General features: G+C 40.6%; 1 protein-coding gene across 2 annotated transcripts in view; it reads left to right on the top strand.

Annotated features, from left to right (window-relative positions):
- The window catches only part of CNTNAP5 (contactin associated protein family member 5), a 798,355-nt gene that overhangs the window by 660,381 nt on the left and 112,433 nt on the right, over positions 1 to 25,541 (top strand). For both annotated transcript variants that reach the window (XM_030326880.1, XM_030326879.1), the window contains exons 15-17: positions 2,952 to 3,079; positions 3,258 to 3,428; positions 13,420 to 13,638. In XM_030326880.1, coding sequence (XP_030182740.1) covers positions 2,952 to 3,079; positions 3,258 to 3,428; positions 13,420 to 13,638 — 518 coding nt within the window. The remainder of the gene's footprint in view (positions 1 to 2,951; positions 3,080 to 3,257; positions 3,429 to 13,419; positions 13,639 to 25,541) is intronic.

Genomic DNA, 25,541 nt, shown 5'->3' with positions numbered 1-25,541 from the left:
AAGTTTTACATTAATATTCCAGTCTGACCCACTTGTTTTACATTCATGAATATCATTATTACTTGTTATTAATGGATTCACTGTCTCCTTTAGCCAGAACAACTGTTTTCGACCAGTTTTCCTCTCTCTCTCTTGAACGTATGTGTCAGGTTCCATGTATTATCTAACACAAAACTGGCTTCACTCATTTTTATTACTTATTTGGCCCTTGTAGGGAATTACTCATTTGGCCCCTGTGTCTATCATAATTCAACAACTTTGGAAAGCAACTTCTTTTTTTTTTTTTTTTAGTTGTCAGATTAAAAAAAAAAAACCCATTTTTGGTATTGTGTCTTGCATCATCAAACTTTTTTCTCTGTTATTTGGAAGAGATTTTTATCCTTAGAGTGCTATTTCTTTATTACAGCACTTTAACCCAGGACATCAAATTGAGGCAGACAAGGTGTCAAGTGTGTGAGGGAGGCAGTAGTTAGCATTGATTGACAGGCTTCAGAATCAAACATTTTCACCCTGAAAATGAAAGTGGAGAGAAAATCCTAAAGCAAAATGGTTTCTCCAGGGTTGCATATGTGTTTGTCTGTATTCTACTTTGACTATGTGGAATTTGCTTTGAATTCTCTGCTTGAAAAGATATTGGAGTATGAAGACTCAAATTTTATTCTGTGTCTTTGTAACATTCATAGAAATCCTTTGAAACATAAACTAAAGTGTTATGCCCGGCCCTTTGAATGGCCTCTAAGTATGGTACTCAAATAGTAGAAAATGGATTAGTGCATTTCTTTACCTTTTTGGCTACTTGACCTGAAGGGTATGTGTGCAGGTGAATATTTCATTTATTTATAACCAAGATGGATTGGTAGGTTTTTCTCCAAATCTCGTGAGTTGGATGCCAAAACTTAACATTTAATTTTCTGTAGTGTTTTGTATAGTAGGCGATATTCAATACAGAATCATAGCTGGAGGTGTGAAAAAATGGATTGACTTGTCTGAGGCTGCAGAGGGTTCAGGGACAAAGATAAGAACTAAAATGAGTATTACCACCACCATTTCTGAACAGTTACCATAGCTCAGGCACCATGCTAAGTGACTATATGATCTCATTTAATTTGTTCAATAACTCTGTAGTATAGACTTTATCTCCATGTTAAAATTGAGGACTCCATGGAATCTCAGAAATAAAATGATTTGCCCAAGTTAAAACAGCTAGGAACTGGGGACTTGGGCTTCCAGAACCAATCTGTGTGCTTCTAAAACTATGTCCTTGAAGCATTACATCACATTACTGCTGCCGGGCTTCCCAGTTAAGAATTTGGGATACTGTTTTCTTGGTCTCTAAACTCAGAGATGTACATGCTATACAATGCTAATGAAATATAACATTGGTTTTGAGTGTGTTTTGAGTGTTTTGTTGACTTCTTTGTGACTACAGAGAGACAACCAGTATGAATCTGCTTCTTTGTGTTGTTGTTACTTTGCCTTGAATGTTGGTGCGCGGTTCTGGGTCTCCCAATTCCCAGGCACAGGCAAGATGATCCATCCAGTGCTTAACTGAGGTTGTATAGGTGGAGAGTCCAGCCCACTCTGTGGGGTTCTCAGACTGCCCCCATAGGATTGAGTTTGGCTTGCCATTTTAAGTTGGTAGCATGCCTGATGGATGAAGCATGGACATGAAAAATGCCCCATCATCTTTTCTAGCAGGGAACCTGATGCTCAGATCAGCAAAATGGAACAAGACCATAACGCAGAGTTTGCCTTGCACGCTTAAAAAGGCTATTGAAGAATGTTGGTTACTATCTCAAGACTCGCTGTGGTATAAAACATTTTGTATTTTTTTTGCCCCGTCTTTCAGAAATTTCAGTCTTTTGTTAGTCATGAGCTTCAAATTATCATGTCAGGATGAAATACACAATATACAGGCATCTTCAAAGTCTTAAAATATATGTGTATACATATATGCTAAATTTACACCAGGCTATTTATGGCACGCTTGTTAAATTTAGATGCAGGGTAGATACCGAACATGTGACTGAGCCTCTGCCCCTTGTGTCCTGTGAACTTAGGCAAGTTATCTCATGTCTCTGAGCCTCAGTTTCCTCATCTGTGAAGGAAAATAATGGTACCCACTGCATAAGGGTGCTGTCTGGGAAAAAAATATCCGCTGGTATGTTTCTGGCTCAAAATATTCATTCAATGCCAGTTTCTTACCTACACTTTTATTCTCTCAGTTATTAAATGGTTTGTCCTTACCATGAGTCAAAAAACAGCTTTAAAAAAGGGAAAAACAATAGCTTCATCCATTTATTTTTAACTTTTTTTTTTTTTTTTTTTGCCACAGGGTGACTAGTTAGTTCTCCAGCTGCATAATTAACAAAGACAAAGCCCAAGCCCTTAACTACTAACATCTTTAAAACATAGAGCACAATGAAAAGCAATAAACCAGTAACTCTAGAGACTTGTTTTTACCTAGAGTTAAAAAGGTGATAAGAAACATCCCAAGCTGATCAGAATCTGGAGGCAGGAGGCTGAAACAAGTCCTTGGAGTGATTTCAAGTGGGATTTGTGGCCCCTATTTCAAGTCAGTTACTGAGCTACCCAATCTCTTTGTGGCAAGAGAGCCGATGTTTGATGTTACATCAGCACTGCATCGTGCAGGTGGGGTGCTGTTAGCTACAGCAAGCCACAGCAAGCTCTGTAAATTACCTGTGTTTCTGGAAAGACTTAGGGAAAATGTAAATGCCACTGGTTTTTGGAAGCTGGCCAAGGATTTTGTAATTAGCATTCCAGTCTTTTGCATATGCTTATGAGATGAAGAGCCTTCTGTCTCCCCCATCCCTGCCCCCACCCTGCTGCTACAACCACCCAAATAACCTCGGAAAAGAAGAGTCTTGGAAAAAGAGTCCCTACATAATCCACATTTTCTCCTCTTTTTTTCTTAAATTTATGTTTTGCAGGACAAATGATACTGGCTTTCTTTCCTTCAAAGACCACTTGCCTGTCACTCAGATAGTTATCACTGATACCAACAGATCAAACTCAGAAGCTGCTTGGAGAATTGGTCCCTTGCGTTGCTATGGTGACCGTGAGTACTAAATGGAAAGAAGCTTTCTCTCTTCATTACATAAGCACAAGATGTTTTTATTCCCTTATCCCTTTTCCCTGCAGTGTCCCTCAGTCTTGAAAATTATTCACATGCTCATTGCTTTTCTCTATCCCATTCCAAAACAATGAATCACGCTTAAGGATTTTTTCATTTGCAGGGCACTTCTGGAATGCGGTATCATTTTACACAGAAGCCTCTTACCTCCACTTTCCCACCTTCCATGCGGAGTTCAGTGCTGATATTTCCTTCTTTTTCAAAACCACGGCTTTATCGGGAGTTTTCCTAGAAAACCTTGGCATTAAAGACTTCATCCGACTTGAAATAAGCTGTAAGTGCCCTCATTTATGAATTTAATGTAATGCCAACAGAAGTTTGTGTGTTATCTTCACCACTAACAACTAGTATATGTGGATACTATCAGATTAATAACTCTGGACATTTGTAAAAATAGCCATGATAATTTCTGGTTCCTTCTAATGCTTTTTGTTTCATTATTACCTATCGGTATTTAGCTGTTCTCTCTTCAAAATAGGGCATTCTTTGGGGAGCCTGGGTGGCTCAGTCGGTTTAGCATCCTACTTCCATTCAGGTCATGGTCTCGGGATTCACCAGGTTCAAGCCCCACCCCTGGCTTTGTGCTGACAGCTCAGAGTCTGGAGCCTGCTTTGGATTCTGTGTCTCCCTCTCTCTCTACCCCTTGCCCACTCACACTCTGTCTCTCTCTCTCTCTTTCTCAAAAATAAATAAACATTAAAAATTTTTCAAAATAGGGTCGTCCTCAAATTTCCATAGGTACCTATTACAGTGTTCTTTATCTGTCCAGGGGTACTTCTCACCTTTGACTTTAACCTTCCACACCCCAAAACTTTTTCAATACAATTTCCATGGGAAGCTGAATGTGTTCTTATTGTGCATTCTATTCACATTTGGGGTCTACTTTTTTTTACTGTACTTTTGCTCTGAAAGTGATTTCCTGATTTATTTCCCACCACTAGGAGTGTGTGACTATCCAATCAGAATCCCCATTGTTTCTCTACCACTTGTACCTCCTAAATTTTACCCCAGGACGTGGCTCATTTTCTAACATCCCATCTCCTATATACAAGTTGTATTCATTAATGATCATAAAGCTAAATGAAAACTAATAGAAATGCAAATGGCAAAATGTGCTAATATTGAACTCCTGTATGTTATCATGCCAATCAAAATTTCCAATACAAAAAAGAAAAGACAATGTAGTACATGAAAATTTTCTAATTTTAAAGTAAAAAGGGGGAAAACATCCCTGTGTATTGCTTTGTTCCGGTAATAGTCATATTCAAATGTCTGTTCATTTGACTTTATTTCTGCAAATTTGTGGATGACTTCATCAAAACTGATTATCTTCACATGTGCATGTTCAAAACGGTATAATCAAATTTGTCCATCTATCTTCTCTTATACTGATCAAAGGATACTTTTACTAATTTTAAATGAAAAATTTTTTTTTTCTCATCAAGCAACAGACATGTAAATTTTAGGAAAGGTTTTAAACATAAAGATAAGCTTCATAAGGGGCACCTCTGTCGCTTAGTTGGCTGGGCGTCTGACTCTTGGTTTCGGCTTAGGTCATGATCTCATGGTTCATGGTTTCCAGCCCCGCGTCAGGCTCAGCGCTGTAGGTGCGGAACCTACTTGGGATTCTCTCTCTCTCTCCCTCTCCCTCTGCCCTTCCCCCACTCTCTCTCCCCCTCTCTCTGAAAATAAATAAACTTTAAAAAAATTAAGTTTGGTGGATATTCAAAAATATCATACCATAAATTCCAGGAATTGCAATTCTTTCTACGTGTTTTCTTCAGAATCAATTCTAACAGCTTTTAGATATCTCTGCAATCATTAAAAAAATCCACTAAAAATTTTGCATGGAAAACCCATCACAGATCACTATTCTATTTGGTAAAATCTCATAGAGTTCCTAAAGGTTTGTTGTTGCTCAAGCTCTCCTGGGTGCAGTTTGCGTCCACAAGGCCTGTGATAATGTGTATTTGTGTCTTCTAACAGTAGTTTTGAGTTAAACAATGATCGCACGATAATTGTAAAAATGAGAAATGAGAAGCTGAATTCTTACTTTTTTTTCTTTTTTTTTTTTTTAATTTTTTTTAATGTTTATTTATTTTTGAGACAGAGAGAGACAGAGCATGAACGGGGGAGGGTCAGAGAGAGGGAGACACAGAATCTGAAACAGGCTCCAGGCTCCGAGCTGTCAGCACAGAGCCCGACGCGGGGCTTGAACTCACGGACCGCAAGATCATGACCTGAGCCGAAGTCGGCCGCCCAACCGACTGAGCCACCCAGGCGCCCCTGAATTCTTACTTTTAAGACTAAGCACATAGGTTTAAGTCTGCATTTTCAGGAGCCAAAGGTATATCTGGAGTTCTCTGCATTAACTTCCCTCTTGAATATAATATTTATTAAGTGGTAAGTAATAAAATGTGCTATTTGAAGCTTACATATACATTATTAAAAATTCATACTAACATCAGCATTTGTTAGAACTTAGACCAAGAAAAGGTTTTTTTTGGAGGAGGAATGTTGTTTTTTTTTTCCCTGAGATTGTTTAGAATTGCTGTTTTTGGTTGCTTTTGCTGGTTTTCCAATTTTCTATACTCAGTGACTGCCCCCCCCCCCCAACTTACTTCTTCTAAAAGAATGGGCTGTTCCCATCATCTTGCTCTTGTTATGCCCATGACTGTAACTTGCACTTGCCATTAGATGCCTCATTTTTCTGTGTCTGAATTTTTTTTTAATGTTTATTTATTTTTGAGAGAGAGAGAGAGAGAGAGAGCACAAGCGGGGGAGGGGCAGAGAGAGAGGGAGACACAGAATCTGATGCAGGCTCCAGGGTCTGAGCTGTCAGCACAAAGCCCCACATGGGGCTCAGACTCACAAACCATAAGATCATAACCTGAGCTGAAGCTGGACACTTAACCGACTGAGCCACCCAGTCACCCCTCATTTATCTGTGTCTAGATGGATGCTTTCTGTATTTGATTAAGGCAACTGACCCATATTCAAATAATGATCTGACTGCATGAAATACCCTTGAAAGTAATGTCTTAGCAACAGAAGCTTGGAAATTTCAGAGCTTTAGGAAAAGAGCACAAGTGCTAGCTGGAAGAGATGACTGAGGTGTTTGCACCAGTCCTTTCAAATCACCAAGCAGCTAAGTGTTTCTTTTGCAGTTATAGCACAATACGTACAAGGAAAGAGATCTTCTTAATTGGTAGTTTTAACCTCCTTTTACTCCAACAATTTAGACTATTAATGGGAGGAAGCTCTTGTGGCTTTAATGTGAAAGAAGATCTCTCATATCTAACTTGGCCAGGCTCTGAAAATGTGGAGTTGAGTGCCAACCATTGCATAATATGGATATAATAACCTCAATGTAAATTTAATAAAAATCAGACCCCGAGGCCTTTTGATTCATTAAAGCAGCAGCAAATGTCATGGCATATTATCACAAGGTAATGAGCAATGATTTAGTGTTAATTACATTTCAGTGTCCAATTTGTTTGTACTTTCTGGTACTGTATTTTGTCCTTTTGGTTGTATAGAAATGTTGAAATGCAGGTGGTATTAAATTTGGTGAAAATTTTAAAATCTATTGACATGATTGTTTGCTGTACACTTTTTCACCAGGTTGAAGAGCATATATGTTTTGGAAACAAGATTTTATATAAAAATTTTAAAGTACAAGACTTCATGATTTTCAGAATATTTTATTTTATTTTATTGTTATTATTTAAAAGGAAAAAAAATTGGGGGCGCCTGGGTGGCTCTGTTGGTTAAGCGTCTAACTTCAGCTCAGGTCATGATTTCACAGTCCATGAGTTCAAGCCCCGCGTTGGGCTCTGTGCTGACAGCTCAGAGCCTGGAGCCTGCTTCAGATTCTGTGTGTGTGTCTCTCTCTCTGCCCCTCCCCCGTTCATGCTCTGTCTCTCTCACTCTTAAAAATGAATAAATGTTAAAAAAAAATTTTAAAGGAAAAAAATTGAAAGGAATCTTGCATTTCTTATTAATAGCTGCGATCATCCTATACCTTTTCTGCAGATAGAATGTTTACCCTAAGGGGTTCATGACAAGATACTTCTACAGATCAGCTACTTATAAAGGAAATGGTCTTTAAACACATGAAGTGGCTCAGAATAGATTTCTCTTCCATCCCCAAGGAGTGTTCCTCTATAACTATCTGAACAGAAGCTTCCAAAGTTGATAAATCCATGTTGTTCGACAGGGAACAAGAAATGTCTGTGAAATTTTCAATCCGTTTCTTTCTGGGGCACTTCCAGCTAACACCTGTGAATTTTGTAGTGTTGACATTAGTCCGTAGTCTAAAAGAAGCAAGACATTTTACAATGTCCTCAAGTCTTATTAGTGCATCTATTTCAAATGAGACTAAGAAAAAAAAATCAGCTGTTTTGGCCATTATCTCACAATGGCTGTGCCCGTGGAAATCAATATTTTGGAGTAGGTGAGGAAGAGCAGAAAGAAATGGCTGTTGAGAGTCGAGGGGGCCATATTGCTTGGAACCCCATGTGGATTCAAACTGCCATTACTCTGTTTAATTGTGAGCATGTCTGTCACCCCTTTAGTGGTTACTTGTGCAAAATGGGGTTTATGACACCCATATGCGAATCAGACATATTTGGCTGCAACTAAAAGAAAACTCAGGGGCGCCTGGGTGGTTCAGTTGGTTAAGCATCGGACTCTTGATCTCAGCTCAGGTCATGATCTCAACAGTTTGTGAGTTCAAGTCCCATGCCAGGCTCTGTGTTGAAGGTGCAGAGCCTGCTTGGGATTCTGTTTCTCCCTCTCTCTGCACCTCCCCCATTCATGTTCTCTCTCTCAAAATAAATAAATAAACTTAAAAAAAAAGAAAAAGAAAAAAGAAAACTTGATCTGAACTGGCAGATACAAGGATGGGAATTCACTGGTACTGAAACATGCGACTAAGTCCAGAATTGGTGGGGCACTTTATTTCTGGTTGGATTCATCAGTTTAATAATGTTACCTGCGGTTTAATTTATTTCTCTTCTTGCACTGACTTGTGAATATCTCCCTCAGTTTAAAGCTACTGCACCCTCACAGGAGGGCTACATTTCATCTGGTGGGAAATCACTTCTTTGCCAGCTATCCACACAATCCTGCTGATAGGCAACTCACTTGACCCCCTATGACCAATGCCTCTGGCCATGAAAGGAAAGATTGCTGAGTGGTTTTTCTAGGGCCCACCTTTACACTTGGAAGGGGGACTAGCTTTCCCTAAAGACTATAAAGGAGGAAAAATAATTTCCTTCTTAACTTTTCAGTTCTTGGTTGAGACCCCCGTAATAAAAGAGTGACAAGAGAAAACAAACGAAAGTTTATTGACAAGCGCACATCGTGTGTTCATGGGAGTTGTATAGAGAAAAATGAGTAACTCAAAGCGGTAGCTTAGAACTGCAGCTTACTGGGGTGCCTGAGGGGCTCAGTCATTTAAGCTTGCAACTCTTGATTTCAGTTCAAGTCATGATATCGCAGTTTCATGAGTTCAAGGCCTGCATTCGGCTCTGCACTAGCAGTGCAGAGTTGCTTGGGATTCTCTCTCCCTCTCTCTCTGTCCCTGCCCCCACTTGCACCGTCTCTGTCTCTCTCATATAAATAAATAAAATCAAAAAATTATAGAAAAAAAGAACTACAGCTTATTATATAGCATGTTCAACAGGGAATAATAAATTTATGGAGAGATAATCGGACAAAAGAAGGCAGTTTTAGGTTTCGAACAGCAGAGATTAAGACTAGTTAGTAAAGTTTGTTATGCAGAGATGTTTGGTAGGCTGACAGAGTCTACAGTTGTCTCCAAGCAATTAACTTTTGTCCTGGTAGAGAGGAAAGGAAGGACATCTTTGTCAATTTATGACCTGCCTTACATACACAGGAGGAGAGCAAGGAGTTTTTCCTTGTCTCTGCTTCTTCTCAGTTGCCTTCACTCAAAATCAACCTGATTTTAAAGTAGCATATTTTGGGGTGGCGTATTCTGCTGGCCTTCAAGCCCATGGAAAAAGTGAGTGAGATATAAATATTTCATATATGTTATCTGTATGGAAATATATATATATATATATGTGTGTGTGTGTGTGTGTGTGTATATATATATATATGGAGCTATATATGTGATATATGTGGATAAAATATGTATACATGACATACATCCATATAGATATGTAATATATATATGTGTGTGTATATATATATATATATATGTATATCGGGGGGAAGAGAGAAAGAGACTTGAGTTGTGATGTTTAGTGGTATCATATCAAGAATATTACCAAAGAGATTACCAAATGGGATGAGAATTTGAAGATGGAATCCTCAGATCTTCAGAGAATGGTAAAATTAATATTAATAGTAATGAGATTTATACATTTATATGATATGATATAATATAATATATAATATAATATAATATAATCAGACTAAATTATTGAGTGTCTTCTCTGAATAGACAATGTACTAAAAATTTTACATTTATTACTTATTTTGCTCTCAAACACTCCTGTTGATGATCAAGATACTGCGCTATGATTTTCATTGTTCAACTCTTACTCCAATATGCAGATGAGGAAGGTGACCCTGGTTAGTAACCCGAGTCACACTGCTGCTAAGAGTCAGAATCCAGAGTCAATGTACCTCTTTGTTCCTTATTCTGCTTTGCAACACTTCCTCAATGCCCAAGAATGTTAAGACTCAAGAGAAAATAGAATTTTCTTTGTGATTTGAGACAGAAGACATTCAGGAATTCCTTGAAATTTTATGCAAAGGGTATGTGTTTTTTTCCTAGAGTTTCTATCAGGTCATGTCTCCAAAAATGTTTAATGATATTTCATCTAGTTCATGTTTTTCATTTTATCAATGTATGCGTGGAAGGTCAGAGAGGTGACTTCTTCTTTGTCCATAAATGGTCCCTCGGATCTCTCTCATGCCCCACATGGGGTGGGGGCTGAGTACACCAACATGGGGTTCAAGGAAGGAAGAACTTTATACAGGAGACTCTCCTTAAAAGTTTTCTTCTCATCTTCTAGAAATACTAGGTAGATACTCTCTTGCACTTATGCACTTTCCTCCACTTAACATGTCCCTTCTTTGATTCTCTCTCTCTTCCTCTCTGTCTCTCTCTGCCCCTCCCCCACTCATGCATGAACTCTTTCTCTCTCTCAAAATAAATAAATAAAAATTAAAATAAAAAGAAAGTACTTTGTGAGCTCATTGGATTTCATTCATCTGTACGTTCTCAAGGCCTAGCACAAGGCCTGACTTGGTAAAAACTCATTGAATGCTGAGTGCTACTTTGGCTTTGTCTTCAACCAAAAGGTGAGCAAATGGTGAGGGAAGATATTGGTGAGACAGGAAGGAGAAGGGAAGTCCAGGGGGTAAATTCATGCGGGAGATAAGGCTGACACAGGGCTTCTGGTTTTCCCGTCTAGGACCATCGGGTGATGTCCATCCTTCCAGCAAATAACAGCGGGCTTACGTTTGCTTCTGGTGCCCTCCTCAGAGTCACTAGTCAGTGTTGGAAGTATCACTCATTTACTTAGATTATTCTTGTTCAGATGTATTCAGGCACTTATGTTATATATTCTAGGTTTTGACCCCTCCTCCCCCTACTGAATAGGTTTGGAAGACAAATATATTTTTTTTTTCCATAGGAAGAGTAGGTTAAAAAATGAACTCCAGGGACACATCATCTGGATTTAATTCTTGACTCTGCCCCATCTGGGTTAGGACAACTTGTCAGCTCAATTCCCTCAGGGGTAATATGTTACCTGTCTCATAAGACTAGAGTGAGGCTTAAAATATTAAGGAGTTCATTCATGGAAAATGCTTAGCAGAGTGTCTGGCTCATGGTAAGCACTCAATAAACAATTAGCTGTGATTATCGCATTACTGATTCCCCCCCACCCCGACCCCAGTTCTAGGGGGAATGGGTGAACAAAGTAGGTCCTAAATACTGACCTAAATAAAATTAAATAATAATAATTTTTAAAAATTCCAAGGAAGTTAATACCTGGGTATAAACCAAAAAAAAAAAAAAAAAGAAACTTACAAAACTGCATTGACTATATATGGTGTAACATTTTAATGAATGAACCTTTAGTTGGATGAGAGCTCCCTATATACAAGCCCTGGTGGTAGGTGTCCAATAAACCAGGTGTTCATCTACAGTTTGTGGACTAGTTAGGGAGACAGACCACAAACAGATCGTTATACAACAGAAGGACAAATGTTGGAGCAGGGATAAGCCCAGACAGGAAGCCTAACAAGGAAGGGGGGGGGGTCACGGGGTGGCGGCAGACACAGCAGTAGAACAAGAGCTCTGCAAAGATGTGCTGTCCACCTAGAACTTAATATCCACAAGACCAGCTTTGCAGGAAGTCTTTTAGAAAAATCTTTAACATTTTTCCTCTCCAATTCTCACCAATCTTTACCTGTTTTCTGTAAAGAGAAATAAATTGAGGACCCAGTTATCTCTCAGTTAGTGTTTATTTGATCTCAAGATATACAGGGCTGTGAGGTAGCATCTGTGGCCTGAATAAGAAACAGGAAATGGCTCAAAGGGCCAACTTCACTCTTATTTAATCTTTTAATTGCTGAACCCAATTTGTTCTCTTCAATTCTGTCTGGGTTTATGAGCCGAGGCATTTAGCTGAGTTGTTGAGCCACGCCACTGCTATAATAGCCATAGCTATCACTTTGAGTATGTCTCGTGTGCCAGGCGAGGTCCTGTGAACTTCGTCAAGGTTAATTCATAAACAACCTGACAATGAGGTACTGTTTTTATTCCCATTTTTCAAATGGGAAAATTGAGGTGTGACAAGATCGAAAACGTGCCTTAAGTCATGGTGGTTCCAGAGTCCATGCTGTCAAATCCCATTTTAAGGCCTCTACCTTACTGCCTCCCCTTTAGGTCAAGGTCCACACTGACCAGAATGCAAAACAGTTCAATCCTCGGTTACTTGCAAATTCTACCTACTGGGGGCTTCTTATAATGAGGCTCATTCTCTGGGTTTAAAGGCTGAGGAGGAAGTAGTCTGGGATGGTTATTGGACCTTTGGGAATACCTGATTACTCAGATCTGGAAGTTGATGACTTTGTCAAATATATACCCATGTCCTGCTTTAGGTATAATGTAGAAGAGGCCAACCAAGGTGCTGAGAAGGAAGGAAAGGTCCTGCCTAGGCAGGCTTCAGTGACTTAAAGGGACTGTCTTCTTATTGACATCAATTTATAATTTGCCTCTCCACATCCTTCAAATTTAGAAAATTCTGATGTAGTAATGGAAAATATGAAAAGACCTACTCACTAGAGAAAAATGGAGAAGAATTCTACTTTTGGAGTCAGCTTCTTTGTACTGTGTTGTACTTCTCTGAACTTCAGTTTTCTCATTCGTAAAATGGGAATAAAAATGATGCCTTTCTCACAGGGATTTCTTTGAAAGATTCAAATGACAGAATCTTTGGGTAGTGCTTAGCATGGCACTCAGCAGAGTTCATTGTACCTGTTGTACTCCTGCTACTTCTCTTTTTTTCTCTCTTGCTCAATGGCTATGTGGCCAAACCACCACCATCATCCCCACCATCATCATCATTATCGTAGGTGTCATTACCCCTGACTGACTGACCCCTGGCATGTGTGAGATGCAGAACTTTATCAAAGGGCAGAAAGGGTCATGGGAGGTGGATGGGGGCCTGTGTTTGATCCCAGGCACCACTACTTGCAATGACACGTCCTTGAAAAAAGCACTCAAACTTTCTGAGTCTCCTTAAAAAAAAAGTCATAAGATTAGCCTGAATGATTATAATCACATGTATGAATGAAATAACATAGAGAACACTAGACCTCCAAGGGTGTCAACCTTCTCCCAACGGGAATGTAGCTGGCTCACGAATCCAGTATCTACAGATATCCATGAAGGGCATAGTTGAAGCCAAAATAGACCCAGAAAACCCAAAGCCTTGGTGCCAATGAATGTTTATCAGATTGGCATTTCTGTCCCTAGCCCCTGTCCTATTGGCTGAATTCTCACAGTGAGTACCAACTGGGGCCAAAGAAAGAGCTTGGGACTTAGTATTTGGAAGTTTTTACTATTAACACTAAGTTCGATGTCATAGAGATTTCAGCTGGAGGCCTCTTCACCTCATACTGACGCATAGTCATTTATACCATTCATCCAGGTTGTGTGCCGTCCATTCACTGACGACTCCCCTCAACTTTCTACCTATTTCTCTTGTTGGTTTCAGCTCCGTCTGAGATCACTTTTGCCATTGACGTTGGGAATGGCCCTGTAGAGCTCATAGTTCACTCTCCTTCTCTTCTGAATGACAACCAATGGCATTACGTCCGGGCTGAAAGGAACCTCAAAGAGACTTCACTCCAGGTGGACAGCCTCCCAAGGATGACCAGGGAGACATCGGAGGAGGGCCACTTCCGATTGCAGCTGAACAGCCAGCTCTTTGTAGGTAAGAGACATTTTGAGGCCCCTCTGTGCTAAAACCCTCTGCATGACCAGGCCCAAGGAAAATTACGATTTCGCTTCAGACCTAAGGAATGATTAGAATATATCCTAAAGCACTCATAACTGTAAATGTGATTTTATAAATCCTTCTTTTCTAGCTTCATGAGCCACAGAAATAAGAGATTATGCCACCCCTTAGCAAATTTTGAGGTGGTTTCAGACTCTTTGTATCTTTCTTCCTTGTGCATATTATCTTCAGGTGTCTGAGGAATCCTATTGTTTTTCATTCTTATGGTCAAAATCTACTCAGAGAAAAATAATATATCAGCTATTTACACTTCAGTAGATGTTGTCTCTAAGTCCGTGAGCCACCCTTCCCCCTTCCTAGTGATACGTGACTCCTGATTACTGTTGATAACTATGCAGTGAAACATGTTACAGCATCTCAGAGGGATGTGTCATCAGGCTTATGGTGGGGGAAGGGACTATTGTTTACCACCGGCTTCTTTGATACTCCCTGAAACAACATCATGAAGGTGGTTGCCTTACACTTGCACAGGAAAGCAGGCCTGGTTCCCGAGCTGACATCTCACCACTGGTCAGTCCCTCCTGAGACTCACAATCAGCCTCTAGATAGGTTATTCATCCGAACTGATCGCCTGTCCTGACATCAAGGACAGGAAAGCCTCAAATGTCACTTATTGAGTCCACTCATTCATTCATTCCTTCATTCATTCCATAAATAGTCACTGAGCACTGAAAGCAGGTCAGGTACCTTGTTAGATGATGGGAATTGAAAAATAAATTGTGGGATGACATTACTTTGCAAAGAGCTATGTGTGTGTGCCTCAGTGTATGTGTAAGAAAAAGAGACCGAGAGACAAAGACAGGAAGAGAATTTAGCCACATAAATCCAGGTAGGAAACGTCAGCCTCTTTGCTATAATTTAGAAATGACTTTTTGAAAGTAGGTGGAACAGGGCTTGTAAAGGTTTAAAGTACAAAATGTAGCTGTAAATATTAGGTTTATTGTAAAATATCAAAGCTAAGAAGCCGCTCTTGTATAAAACTTGAAGTTCAGATGCTTAGAACACTGATATAAATAAGTCCCAAAATGTGCTAGTTGACCCAGATTTAATTTTCTTTCCTTATTCATTTTTTAGCCAACGCTCACACTACATAGCTTTACTACTAGTAATGAAATGTCATCAGCAATCAATGGGTATTTCTTACCTCTTTCCTTACATTGGGTTTTTGCAACTTTTAACTCTGACAAAAGCAGTCACTAAAAGCACACCAGCTAAAAGAAAAAAAAGTAACAAAATATGTCATATTTTCTCTTCTCAAGAGGAATCATATTTCTTTCTTCATCTGTCATGTTTTACTGCTCTAGCAGAAGCTATGATATAAGTGATTAAAAGCATTTTTATGATTATAAGGCATTTACGTAATTAATAACCTACATGAGTGATATGCTTTACTCTTAAAATATTTTTGAAAATTTATATTGCTGCTTTAATTCTATTTAAACATCACATTTCATTTCTCTGAAGAAGTTTGCTAGTCATCAAGATTTAATGTCTTTTTTGGTGAAATCAATTCAAGTAGTTTGTAATTTTCATAAATTATATTCCATGCCAAAGTTTAATTTATCTTCAGGCAGTATTTATGAATCTTTCTGGAGGAAAGGTGTATATAAAGATGGAACAATATTTTTTATCCTTTCATGCAAATTTCATGTCATTATGAAATTATCATATGACCTGCATATGTGATAAACTTTGTGCAAGTCAAAAAGGGAAAAGACGCAGCTGTGTTTCCTGGCAGGTGTTTATCTCAAGACGTTTCAGTTGAATTGATCACAAGGGCAGGGAGTTGTAGGAGCTTGTCAATGGCTCTGGAGGACATTCCTTGCTTGAGCTGAAGCCAAGGTCAGCTGTGGTGAGAGCACCTGTTTCTGTTATGTTTCTCTCCAATAAGTTCCATCTCAGATGTTACTCTGCTTTATTGAATTTGTCTTAATGTACTTGAAGAAGAAAAAAAAATGCACACTGTTGGAGGTCACTTTAGTCTGTTGGTTTGCATTCTGTTGTTTAGTATACAGCAGTGTGCCCATTTAGAAATGTGTCCGATAGCCAAAAATGCTGAAGTCCCAGTGTTTCTATTTTGTGTAATTCAGTGGTTCAAAAACAAAAACAAAACCCCCCTGCTTAGCTCTAGCCATCAAAATGAAGAGTTGCATTCCCTGTCATTCAGAAACCTAGAGACACTAGATATTTATATTTGCTAGGCAGAAAAAAGAGATCATTGGTGGGTACTTCTTCATAGGGATAGGTTGAAGGTAGCCGTACTTAAGTATTCATTTGGACATGTCTGTCTGCATACCTTTGGCCATGAAAGGATCTTTCAATCAAAACAGAGCATCGGTCAGCATTGCAATCCCTGGTATTGAGCTGTGCTCCCGAATGCTTACTGAGTACCAGAAACAGCTTGAATTTTATAGAATAGGATGTACCTCCTTGCACTGCCCCTGTCATTGGAATGGGACAAATTAAAGTGCTCATACATGAGTCAATGCATGCTCGATTACTGGAATCAGTAATTTTATCTTCAGACTTTTATCACCATGATGGTTAAGGACACTGGCAGCCATGTCATCCGACCGGTCACGTTTTTTGTGACAGAGCAGGAGAAACTTAATAGCACATGGATTCTGAAATGTATGCTGTGAGCATGTCATTGTCACATCGTGGAAACTCCCGAGGTTTCACCCCTCTGCTTGCTGTTTTCTACGAATGTGCCAGTCAGTGTGCAGATGACACAAGAGGACTCCAAGAACTAGTACTTGCTGTGGAAAGTCAAATGGAGACATATGGGTGTGTACCCCAGGTCAATTGCCAGTAGGCCACAGGACCTGGGTAGAAAAACACTAGCCTCGTTACGCCCGTTTGTCTTTATCTCCAGAATGGAAACAAAGCATCTGGTAACTGATCCCTCAGGATTCGAAGATATGTGATTTCCATTATTTATATTAAGAATGTAATCATCCTTATCCTCATTCTCCCCAAATCGGATATTGTGTCTTTCCAGATTTGCTGCAATTATAGAATAGACATTTCTTAAAGATATGGGCCTGTGTGGCTCATTTTCATGTGATTTTACTGCCTTCTTTTTTTTTTTTTTTTTTTTTTTTTTTTTTGTCTTTCATGGACTTTTGTATTGGAGTTGTTTGTTGTTGTTGTTGTTTTTAATATGAAATTTATTGTCAAATTGGTTTCCATACAACACCCAGTGCTCATCTCAACTGGTGCCCTCCTCAATGCCCATCACCCACTTTCCCCTCCCTCCCACCCCCCATCAACCCTCAGTTTATTCTCAGTTTTTAAGAGTCTCTTATGGTTTGCCTCCCTCCCTCTCTAACCTTTTTTCCCTTCCCCTCCCCCAGGTCTTCTGTTAAGTTCTCAGGATCCACATAAGAGTGAAAATATATGGTTTCTGTCTTTCTCTGTGTGACTTATTTCACTTAGCATAACACTCTCCAGTTCCATCCACATTGCTACAAAAGGCCATATTTCATTCTTTCTCATTGCCACGTAGTATTCCATTGTGCATATAAACCACAATTTCTTTATCCATTCATCAGTTGATGGACATTTATGTTCTTTCCATAATTTGGCTATTGTTCAAAGTGCTGCTATAAACATTGGGGTATAAGTGCCCCTATGCATCAGTACTCCCGTATCCCTTGGGTAAATTCCTAGTAGTGCTATTGCTGGGTCATAGGGTAGACCTATTTTTAAGTTTTGAGGAACCTCCACAGTGTTTTCCAGAGCAGCTGCACCAGTTTTCATTCCCACCAACAGTGCAAGAGAGTTCCCGTTTCTCCACATCCTCGCCAGCATCTATAGTCTCCTGATTTGTTCATTTTAGCCACTCTGACTGGCGTGAGGTGGTATCTGAGTGTGGTTTTGATTGGTATTTCCCTGATGAGGAGTGACGTTGAGCATCATTTCATGTGCCAGTTGGCCATATGGATGTCTTCTTTAGAGAAGTGTCTATTCATGTTTTCTGCCCATTTCTTCACTGGATTATTTGTTTTTTGGGTGTGGAGTTTGGTGAGCTCTTTATAGATTTTGGATACTAGCCCTTTGTCCGATATGCCATTTGCAAATATCTTTTCCCATTCCGTTGGTTGCCTTTTAGTTTTGTTGATTGTTTCCTTTCATGGACTTTTGTTTTGGAGTTGTTTGTTGTTGTTGTTTTGCGCTCAGTTGTGTATGTATATCAAAGGAAACTGCAGTTCCCAATTTCTAGCTCCTTGGGGAAAATACTAGAGTGTGAAAGAAAACAAAATGATTCTTGATACATCATAAAGTCTAAAAAGATCCCTAAAACTTCTGTTCCTACCTCGATGCTGGTGGGGAACTGTTTAGTCCCATTTTCAGGTGAAGCATGACTGACTTGGAGGGGTCAATGGTGAAGCTAGTCAGGAAAGAACAGTAACACTCAGCTCTGGCACCATGTAAGTGGGTTCTCTGTGGCAAAATGCAAACACACACACACACACACACACACACACACACACACACACACACATGAGCTGCCAGAGTCTCTATATGAGAAGTCACTTAACGTTTATCCTCGTGAGTGCCTCAAGGGGATGGCTTTCCTGATGCAGGCCAGTAGAGTTTTCTATTTGAGAGGATATAATGTGTTGCAAAGCACAGGAGGAGGTAGATATCCCTTTCACATTAAATAGTCACTGAAAAATCACTTTTTAGCCTACTTATTATATAAGCCACTGTGCCTGGAGGATGTTACTTACCATTTCATCTGTCATTAAAAGAAATCATTGTCTTCTCAACGTCCTATACATTTCTGATTATAATATCTAATTTACCAAACAAGTTTAGTTTTTCAAAGGTAAGGAGTCCATCAGGTATACCTAAATTATTTTTCTTAGGAAAACAATACGTGATTTCTGACATTCCCCATTAATACAAGTAATACCAGAAATGGTTATTGGTGAGTTTAAGACGTGGGTAAGAGACCGCAGAAGGCTGGCAGGGTGAGTCCAAGAATTGCTTTGCTTCATTGCTACATATGAAGTACCTAGAGGAACAGCCAGTACGCACAAAACAGTGATGAACTACCAGGTTCCTCATGCATTTTCCTTCCCCAATACCCCTGCTCCACAAAATCACACTCTGATAGCTTGAAAGTGTTTTGAAAGAACATTGGCTCTGTTTTTATATTCAGAGGAGTAGATGGTTAAATGACCCCTTCTGCAGAATTTTGTCTCTTCTTTAAGGTGTTCACAGTTGAATCCATTTAACCTATACCAATAGCCCATTTTAGTGTTTTTTACCCTCCCCCAAGGGTCCAGACACTTACTTGAAATGTTTACCTACAACCTCTTCTGTTTTAACTGAAACTGATTTCATCATATGCTGGTACAGACCATTGGGTTGACAATGGCCAGTTGAAGTAAAGTGTTTTCTTATTTGGTTTGGTTGATTGATTGATTGATTGTCTTTGGTAAAATGTTATCACAAGTCTTATTGTCTTTTTTATTTTTTTTTTTTAATTTTTTTTTACATTGATTTATTTTTGAGAAACAGAGTGAGACAAAGTGTGAGCAGGGGAGGGGCAGAGAGAGAAGGAGACACAGAATCTGAAGCAGGTTCCAGGCTCTGAGCAAGCGGTTAGCACAGAGCCTGATGTGGGGCTCAAACTCACACACTGTGAGATCATGACCTGAGCTGAAGCCGGACGCTCAACCGATTGAGCCACCCAAGTGCCCCCTTATTGTCTTTTTTAAAGGAGGGTACAGTGGGGCAAGCGGCATCATTTTCTCATGCAACCCAGGGAGAGAAGCCCGGAGGTTAAGACTACACAAAAACCCAATGCTAGAAGCATTCCTCTAGCAGTGCCATCATCAAAGTTTATGACTAAAGAAAAAATTAGGGCAGTGTCATTTCTGTAGCGCTGGGGTGATAATCATAAAAAGAAAGTAAATACAGATCTTTCTGGAAAATAAAGTCAGTACTCCTGGACATTCAAGGGCCCAGTCTGAGGGACAGAGGGAGGTGAGAAGTTGTTTGTTCCTTTCCCTAAGCCAAGATGCCATTGAGAGAAAGTCCAGGTTGGAACAAAGCAGACTCAACAAGGCATGTGGATACTGGGACCCCACCTACCACCTAGTGATCCTGTTTTGGTTTCTCCAAGGCTTTGGTGACAAAGCTGAGGATTCAGGGAAGGAGGTGAGAAACCCTGAACAGAGTGATAGAGGGGAAGAAATGTAACCACAATCCTCAGCAAAGTGTTACACTCAGTTCTCATGTTGTTACCAAGTTCCTTCTGATCCGGGGAGGAAGGGATTTGGCTTCAAAACCACTTGTGTAGGGGAAGGTGGTCTTGCAGAAGAGATGAGAAGGGCCACATTTGGATTCAGTTTTCTCCTCCATCAGCCATGTGTCAGGCTACATGGTGAGGGTCATTTCAGGACCTGTTTATGGTGCAGAGAGAGGCTTAGGAACTCGTGGTAGACCCAGGAATGTGCTGCTAAAGTCCCCTTTCAAGGATTACGTGTTGCCTGTCACAGGAATGCTGTTGGCACACATTTTTCTAGTGTCTGCCCCTTTAGGCACTGCCTCGGTTGCAGAGAAACACCGGGGCAAAGCCACATCCTTGGCAAGGAGGCCCATATGCAACGACCATTTGAGTCCAGGGTATAAAAGTTTGGCCATTTTGACCAAGGGGGCACATCTCTGATGGGCTTTTCTAGCTCTAGTGTTCTCTGTGGCTGCTCTAGTCTAATGTCAGGCCTGCACTGCCACTCTCGCCCTCTCTGCCCATCCCTGCTTCCCTCCCCTCCCATCCACAGGTGTGGTTCCCAAGGGCATCTTTAACATACCACTCTCCCCTTTACATCCATCCATAGCCTGCTTGCTGGAAAGCCCAACCTGAGCCAGAATCATAGAGATTTCTTGCACAAGACACACAACCACACACACACACACACACACACACACACACACATTTTTTTTAATCATAGTAATCTTCTTAAGCAAAATGTATTCCTCATGTCTCCCCAAAATCAACCATAATATAATGCCTTCTCCCCCGTTCTTCTCTGAAACACTCTTTAAAGCTGATGGAATCCTTGGAGTCAAGTTTGCATTATTTTCATTCATACCTTTTTTTTAATTTTTTTAAATGTTTATTTATTTCTGAAAGAGAGAGACAAAGCGTAAGCAGGGGAGGGGCAGAGAGAGCAGGAGACACAGAACTGAAAGCAGGCTCCAGGCTGTCAGCACAGAGCCCCACGCGGGGCTCGAACTCCCAAACTGTGAGATCATGACCTGAGCCGGTCAGATGCTTAACCAACTGAGCCACCCAGGCACCCCAGCTACTAGCTTTATTGTTAGTCAGTTACCTTTACAGAGCCTCAGTTATTCCATCTGCCACCGGGCTTTATAATCAATACTCCACAAATCAATTGCAAAGATTTAATTTTTTTCCTACTTGGAATTCTCTATCAACATTTATTAATTGGGAGTTGCAAGCAAAATCATTTTAAATGGGAAATTATTTGTGGCCCCACCCCAGTGGGATAATGAGGCACTGCTTGGCCTGGAAATTTATGAGGTTTGACATTTAAAGGACACATTCAATTAGTGTAAAAGCTCCCAGGGGAGGGATCTTGCCCCACACTGGGTTTTATCCTTCCTTTGCACAAATCAGCAAAAGTGTCCCCACATGGTAGTGTATCTGATATGTGAATGCCCCAAAAGCTGGGGTAGGGCCTTTGTAAAAGGGAAAGTTACAACGGCCGTTGTCTTAGCAACCAGCTTTCAAAGGTAAAGGAATTTTCAAAACCCGGCTTTCAAATTGTTACATGGTATACACAAGCTTGCTCTGAGGGGTTTTCACTGGATTCACATGGCGGTTGCTATTGTTTTCCCTGTGCTCTGGTGGGCAAAGATGGGCTCATTTATCAGATCAGAGAATGTGCCCAGACAAGTCCCTCCATTTGTGATTCAATGATACTGGAAGTTTCATGAAATAAACTGAAAGCCGACCACATCCGACACCCATTTGTGGAGACATCTGAGCCGGCATGACCTTCAGAGACCGTCCTTCTCTGAGCCCCTGTTGCCAGTGAGGCAGCAGCAAAAAGCCAACCCAGTTTTGTTTTATTTTGTTTTGTTTTCAATCGAAGTAATTTTCAGTTTTTGTTTTAATTGAAGTAATATTTTAAGGCAAGTTTATTTTTTGTTCTGTCACGTATCGGCCTTATCCTCTCTTCCTTCCTTGTCCAAAACACCTGAAGGACCAATACATTCTTCTTCTTTTTCTTTTTTTTAATGTTTATTTATTTTTGATAGAGAGAGAGAGAGACAGAATATGAGCTGGGGAGAGGTAGAGTGAGAGGCAGATACAGTCTCCAAAGCGGGCTGCAGGCTCTGAGCTGTAGGCACAGAGCCCTACACGGGGCTTGAACCCATGAGCTATGAGATCATGACCTGAGCCAAAGTCGGACCCTTAACCAACTGAGCCACCCAGGCACCTGAGGACCAAGACATTCTTTATAGCAGGTAATGCACCATTTTTGCTGGGTTGGGGAGAAAATGCTCACTGCAAGATGTCTGATGCCCCATTCCATCTGCCACTGTGTCCTTACTCTTTTCTCTCACTATTTCTTTTTCTTTTGGTCACAATTCATTATTATTTTTTTTTTTTCTGAATGTACATTCTGCTCTCAGCCCTGGGCTGGACAACAGGAGCATGAAAATAAATAAGATTCATTTGCTATTTAAGAAGTACAGGCTTTAGGGGCGCCTGGGTCCCTCAGTTGGATGGGCGTCCGACTTTGGCTCAGGTCATGATCTTGCTGTTCGTGAGTTTGAGTCCCATGTTGGGCTGTGCGCTGACAGCTCAGAGCCTGGATCCTGCTTCAGATTCTGTGTATTCCCCCCTCTCTCTCTTTCTGGCCCCTCTCCCACTCATACTCTCTCTCTCTCTCTCTCTCTCAAGAATAAATAAGCATATAAATAAATAAATAAATAAATAAATAAATAAATAAAATTTTTAATAAAAGTACAGGCTTTGAATGGGGAGCAGGGGTTCCTATTAGGGAACCATTACGCCAGGTTCCCGTAGGGTGCAGTGTAGGGTTGATATCCAAGGGTGGGGGGTGGGGGGGTGGTGGTGAGCAGAGCTAAGGGGGTGTGGCTCTCAAGTCTGATCTGGAGGCAGCTTCCAGACTCTATCCCTCATACATGTGTGTGCTGACTCCCTGCCTCTCTCCTCCTTACACTGGGGAATGAGGTTAGTAGGAGACTTCGTACAGTCTCTAAAGGAATCGGTGCTTAGAAGGCAGCCTGGGATGCGTGTGCACAACTCGGTGTGCAGGGAGCACCTCTCTCAGCTTGGCCAGTCACTTGCTTGTTCAGGTTTCCAGGAGTACAACTGGAGCCCAAATGTCCAAAACCTCAAAGCAGGCCGTGCTTTCCTGCCCTGTTGTTTATTTGGGTACCCGTGAGTGGCCTCTTCCTAGGGGAGCCTCAGGACAGCGCATTCCCCGCTGCCATCTGCATTGCACCAGAGCCCTTCTTTGAGCCCTGAAGCATCTTAAAGTATCTTAAAGCAATGGGGTCCAGTGCCATTCTGCTTCCCATTCCACTTGCCATCCCCCAAAACCTTTGTCCTCAGAGACCCTCCCTTCCCTGCCTTTCATCTTCATATCCCTCCCTGGGGAAATTAAGTTATCAAACAGGTGGGAGTTGACACTACTGGCAGGGTGAAGTTGTTGCCCTGAAGGCCAGATTTGGCTGTCTACTCACTGGGTGCTCACCTACACAATCCTGAGTAAGAAAAAGCTCTTGCCCTAGAGAAGCCCCTTTCTAGAAGTTATAGTGCAGGCCAATGGATGGATTATATTTATGTGAGTTTCCATTTCTTTTTACAATACCGCCAATATTCTGGGGTCCCTGACATCCATAGCTTTTCCTTTCCTCCAGAGCAAGCTGCATAATGGTTTTGGTCTGGTTCCATCACTTTTTGCCTCTGGGTCTATTCACCCTCTTTTTCTTTGCTACCTTCTTTTCGGCAAAGCTACCTTGTTTCCTTCCTTTTATTCCTGAAGGCCATTTAGCCTCTCTGGATACCTGCATTCCCAGAGGGAAATGTGGATGATATACATCCAGCTTGCCTCATGTTTACAAAGACTAAAAGCTCCCTATATTTATATTTATTATTATTATTATTATTATTATTATTCTACTTATTATACATTGGGGGATGAAGACTTGTCCATCACAGTTTTTAAGTTCTCATAATAAGAGCAACATTTTAACTGATGCTTGTAATATGTGTTAAAATATAATCTTCAAGGGGCGCCAGAGTGACTCCATCAGTTAAGCATCTGACCTTTGATTTCAGCTCAGGTCATGATCTCAGGAATCTTGGGTTTCTGTCTTTCTCTCTCTACCCCTCTCCCATTCATGTTCTCTCTCTCTCTTTCTCTTGCTCTGTATCAAAATAAATAATCATTAAATATATACAAATAGTCTTCAAATATATAAAATCATGAGTCATGGGCAAATAGAAAATAAACTTGTGTCAGAGACTTTATTTAATTCATTTGTTAGCGAGGAAGCCAGTAAGATGTGATGGCCGGTTCAGAGAGCATCTGAAAATCTAGGATATGTATAAGCAATTTAACAACAACAAAAAAAGTTAGGATAAGGTTTTGGTGTTAAATATACAAGTGTTGCTCAAATCAGGCCATCTTTGGAGTTATCTGTTCTACTGGAAAGAAATTATTTGCATCTCTACTAGATAAACATCATCCATGTTTTTTGCTTAATTTCCAAGTTACAGCTAATTTTTTTTTCTGGCAAAAGAATACACACGTTTGATGGTAGGTCCCTAGTCACACTGCAGCCATCACTTCCCCAAAGAAAGCTTGGGATAAGAAAAAGACCCAGAGTGATTACTGCACAAATGCATCAAAATGTCATGACAGCGTTAATAGATTGGACTTGAGAACTGGTTGGCCCTGACCTGCCATTGCTACTCTCCTATTTAGTGAATTTCAGGCTTTTTTTTTTTTTAATATTTTAGGATCTCCTGGTATCACTCATAAAATTGCTCTGGGTCAGGTGAAAGATTGGGGAAAATTCTGAAAGCTCATAATTATAGAGCTTTTTCTTTATCTGCTGATTTCTTTAAACGGGTGTGTGCTTTAGCTCCTGGGACCATATTTGTTCTCAGTAAGGCCATGCTGGAGAAAACTAGCCAGTGACTGCCAGGGGCCCTAGCATACAGAAAATCCAGACATTGGTGCTAATAGGACAAGGATGTCGCCGGGCAGCCAGCTGGGAAGAATGTAGATGCTCCAGCTGATTCTAGAAAAGACCAGGAGCTCATACGGTATTTTTCATTCCATTGCCCTTGCAGGAAGGCTCCTCTTTCACGGGAACCTTTGTATCTTTTCTTTAAAGCTATTTTTGATAGTGATTTTTCATCTTCAAAAACTGGCAGCGGGGAGTACAGTGAGGCATGGCTTGGCACTCATCTTGGCAAGATGGGACATGTTCCTGTTGGTCAAAATGGCTCCCGTGGCTACTCTAGACCCGTCGTTAGGATTATGGGAATTTTGCTGCTTCATCATCTTGATATTCCTTCAGGGGTTCCTCCAGATGATATGCAAAACCCCAATCAGCCACCTTGAACTGCAGTGGGATTTGTTCCCTATGGCTCCACATTAGCAACAGAAACAGAAGCACCATTCAAGTGCTTGCTTGTCTTTCCCCCTCCTCCTGGATGTAAATAACCAAAAGAGGATTTCCACAGAATGCATATTTAGCGCTCTGCCTGGGCAAAATGTTGGGCCCTGCCA

The sequence above is a fragment of the Lynx canadensis genome, chromosome C1 (assembly GCF_007474595.2).
Source record: "Lynx canadensis isolate LIC74 chromosome C1, mLynCan4.pri.v2, whole genome shotgun sequence".
Taxonomy (NCBI): domain Eukaryota; kingdom Metazoa; phylum Chordata; class Mammalia; order Carnivora; family Felidae; genus Lynx; species Lynx canadensis.
The sequence above is the reverse complement of the archived record's forward strand: the minus strand, read 5'-3'. Positions and strand labels throughout refer to the sequence as shown.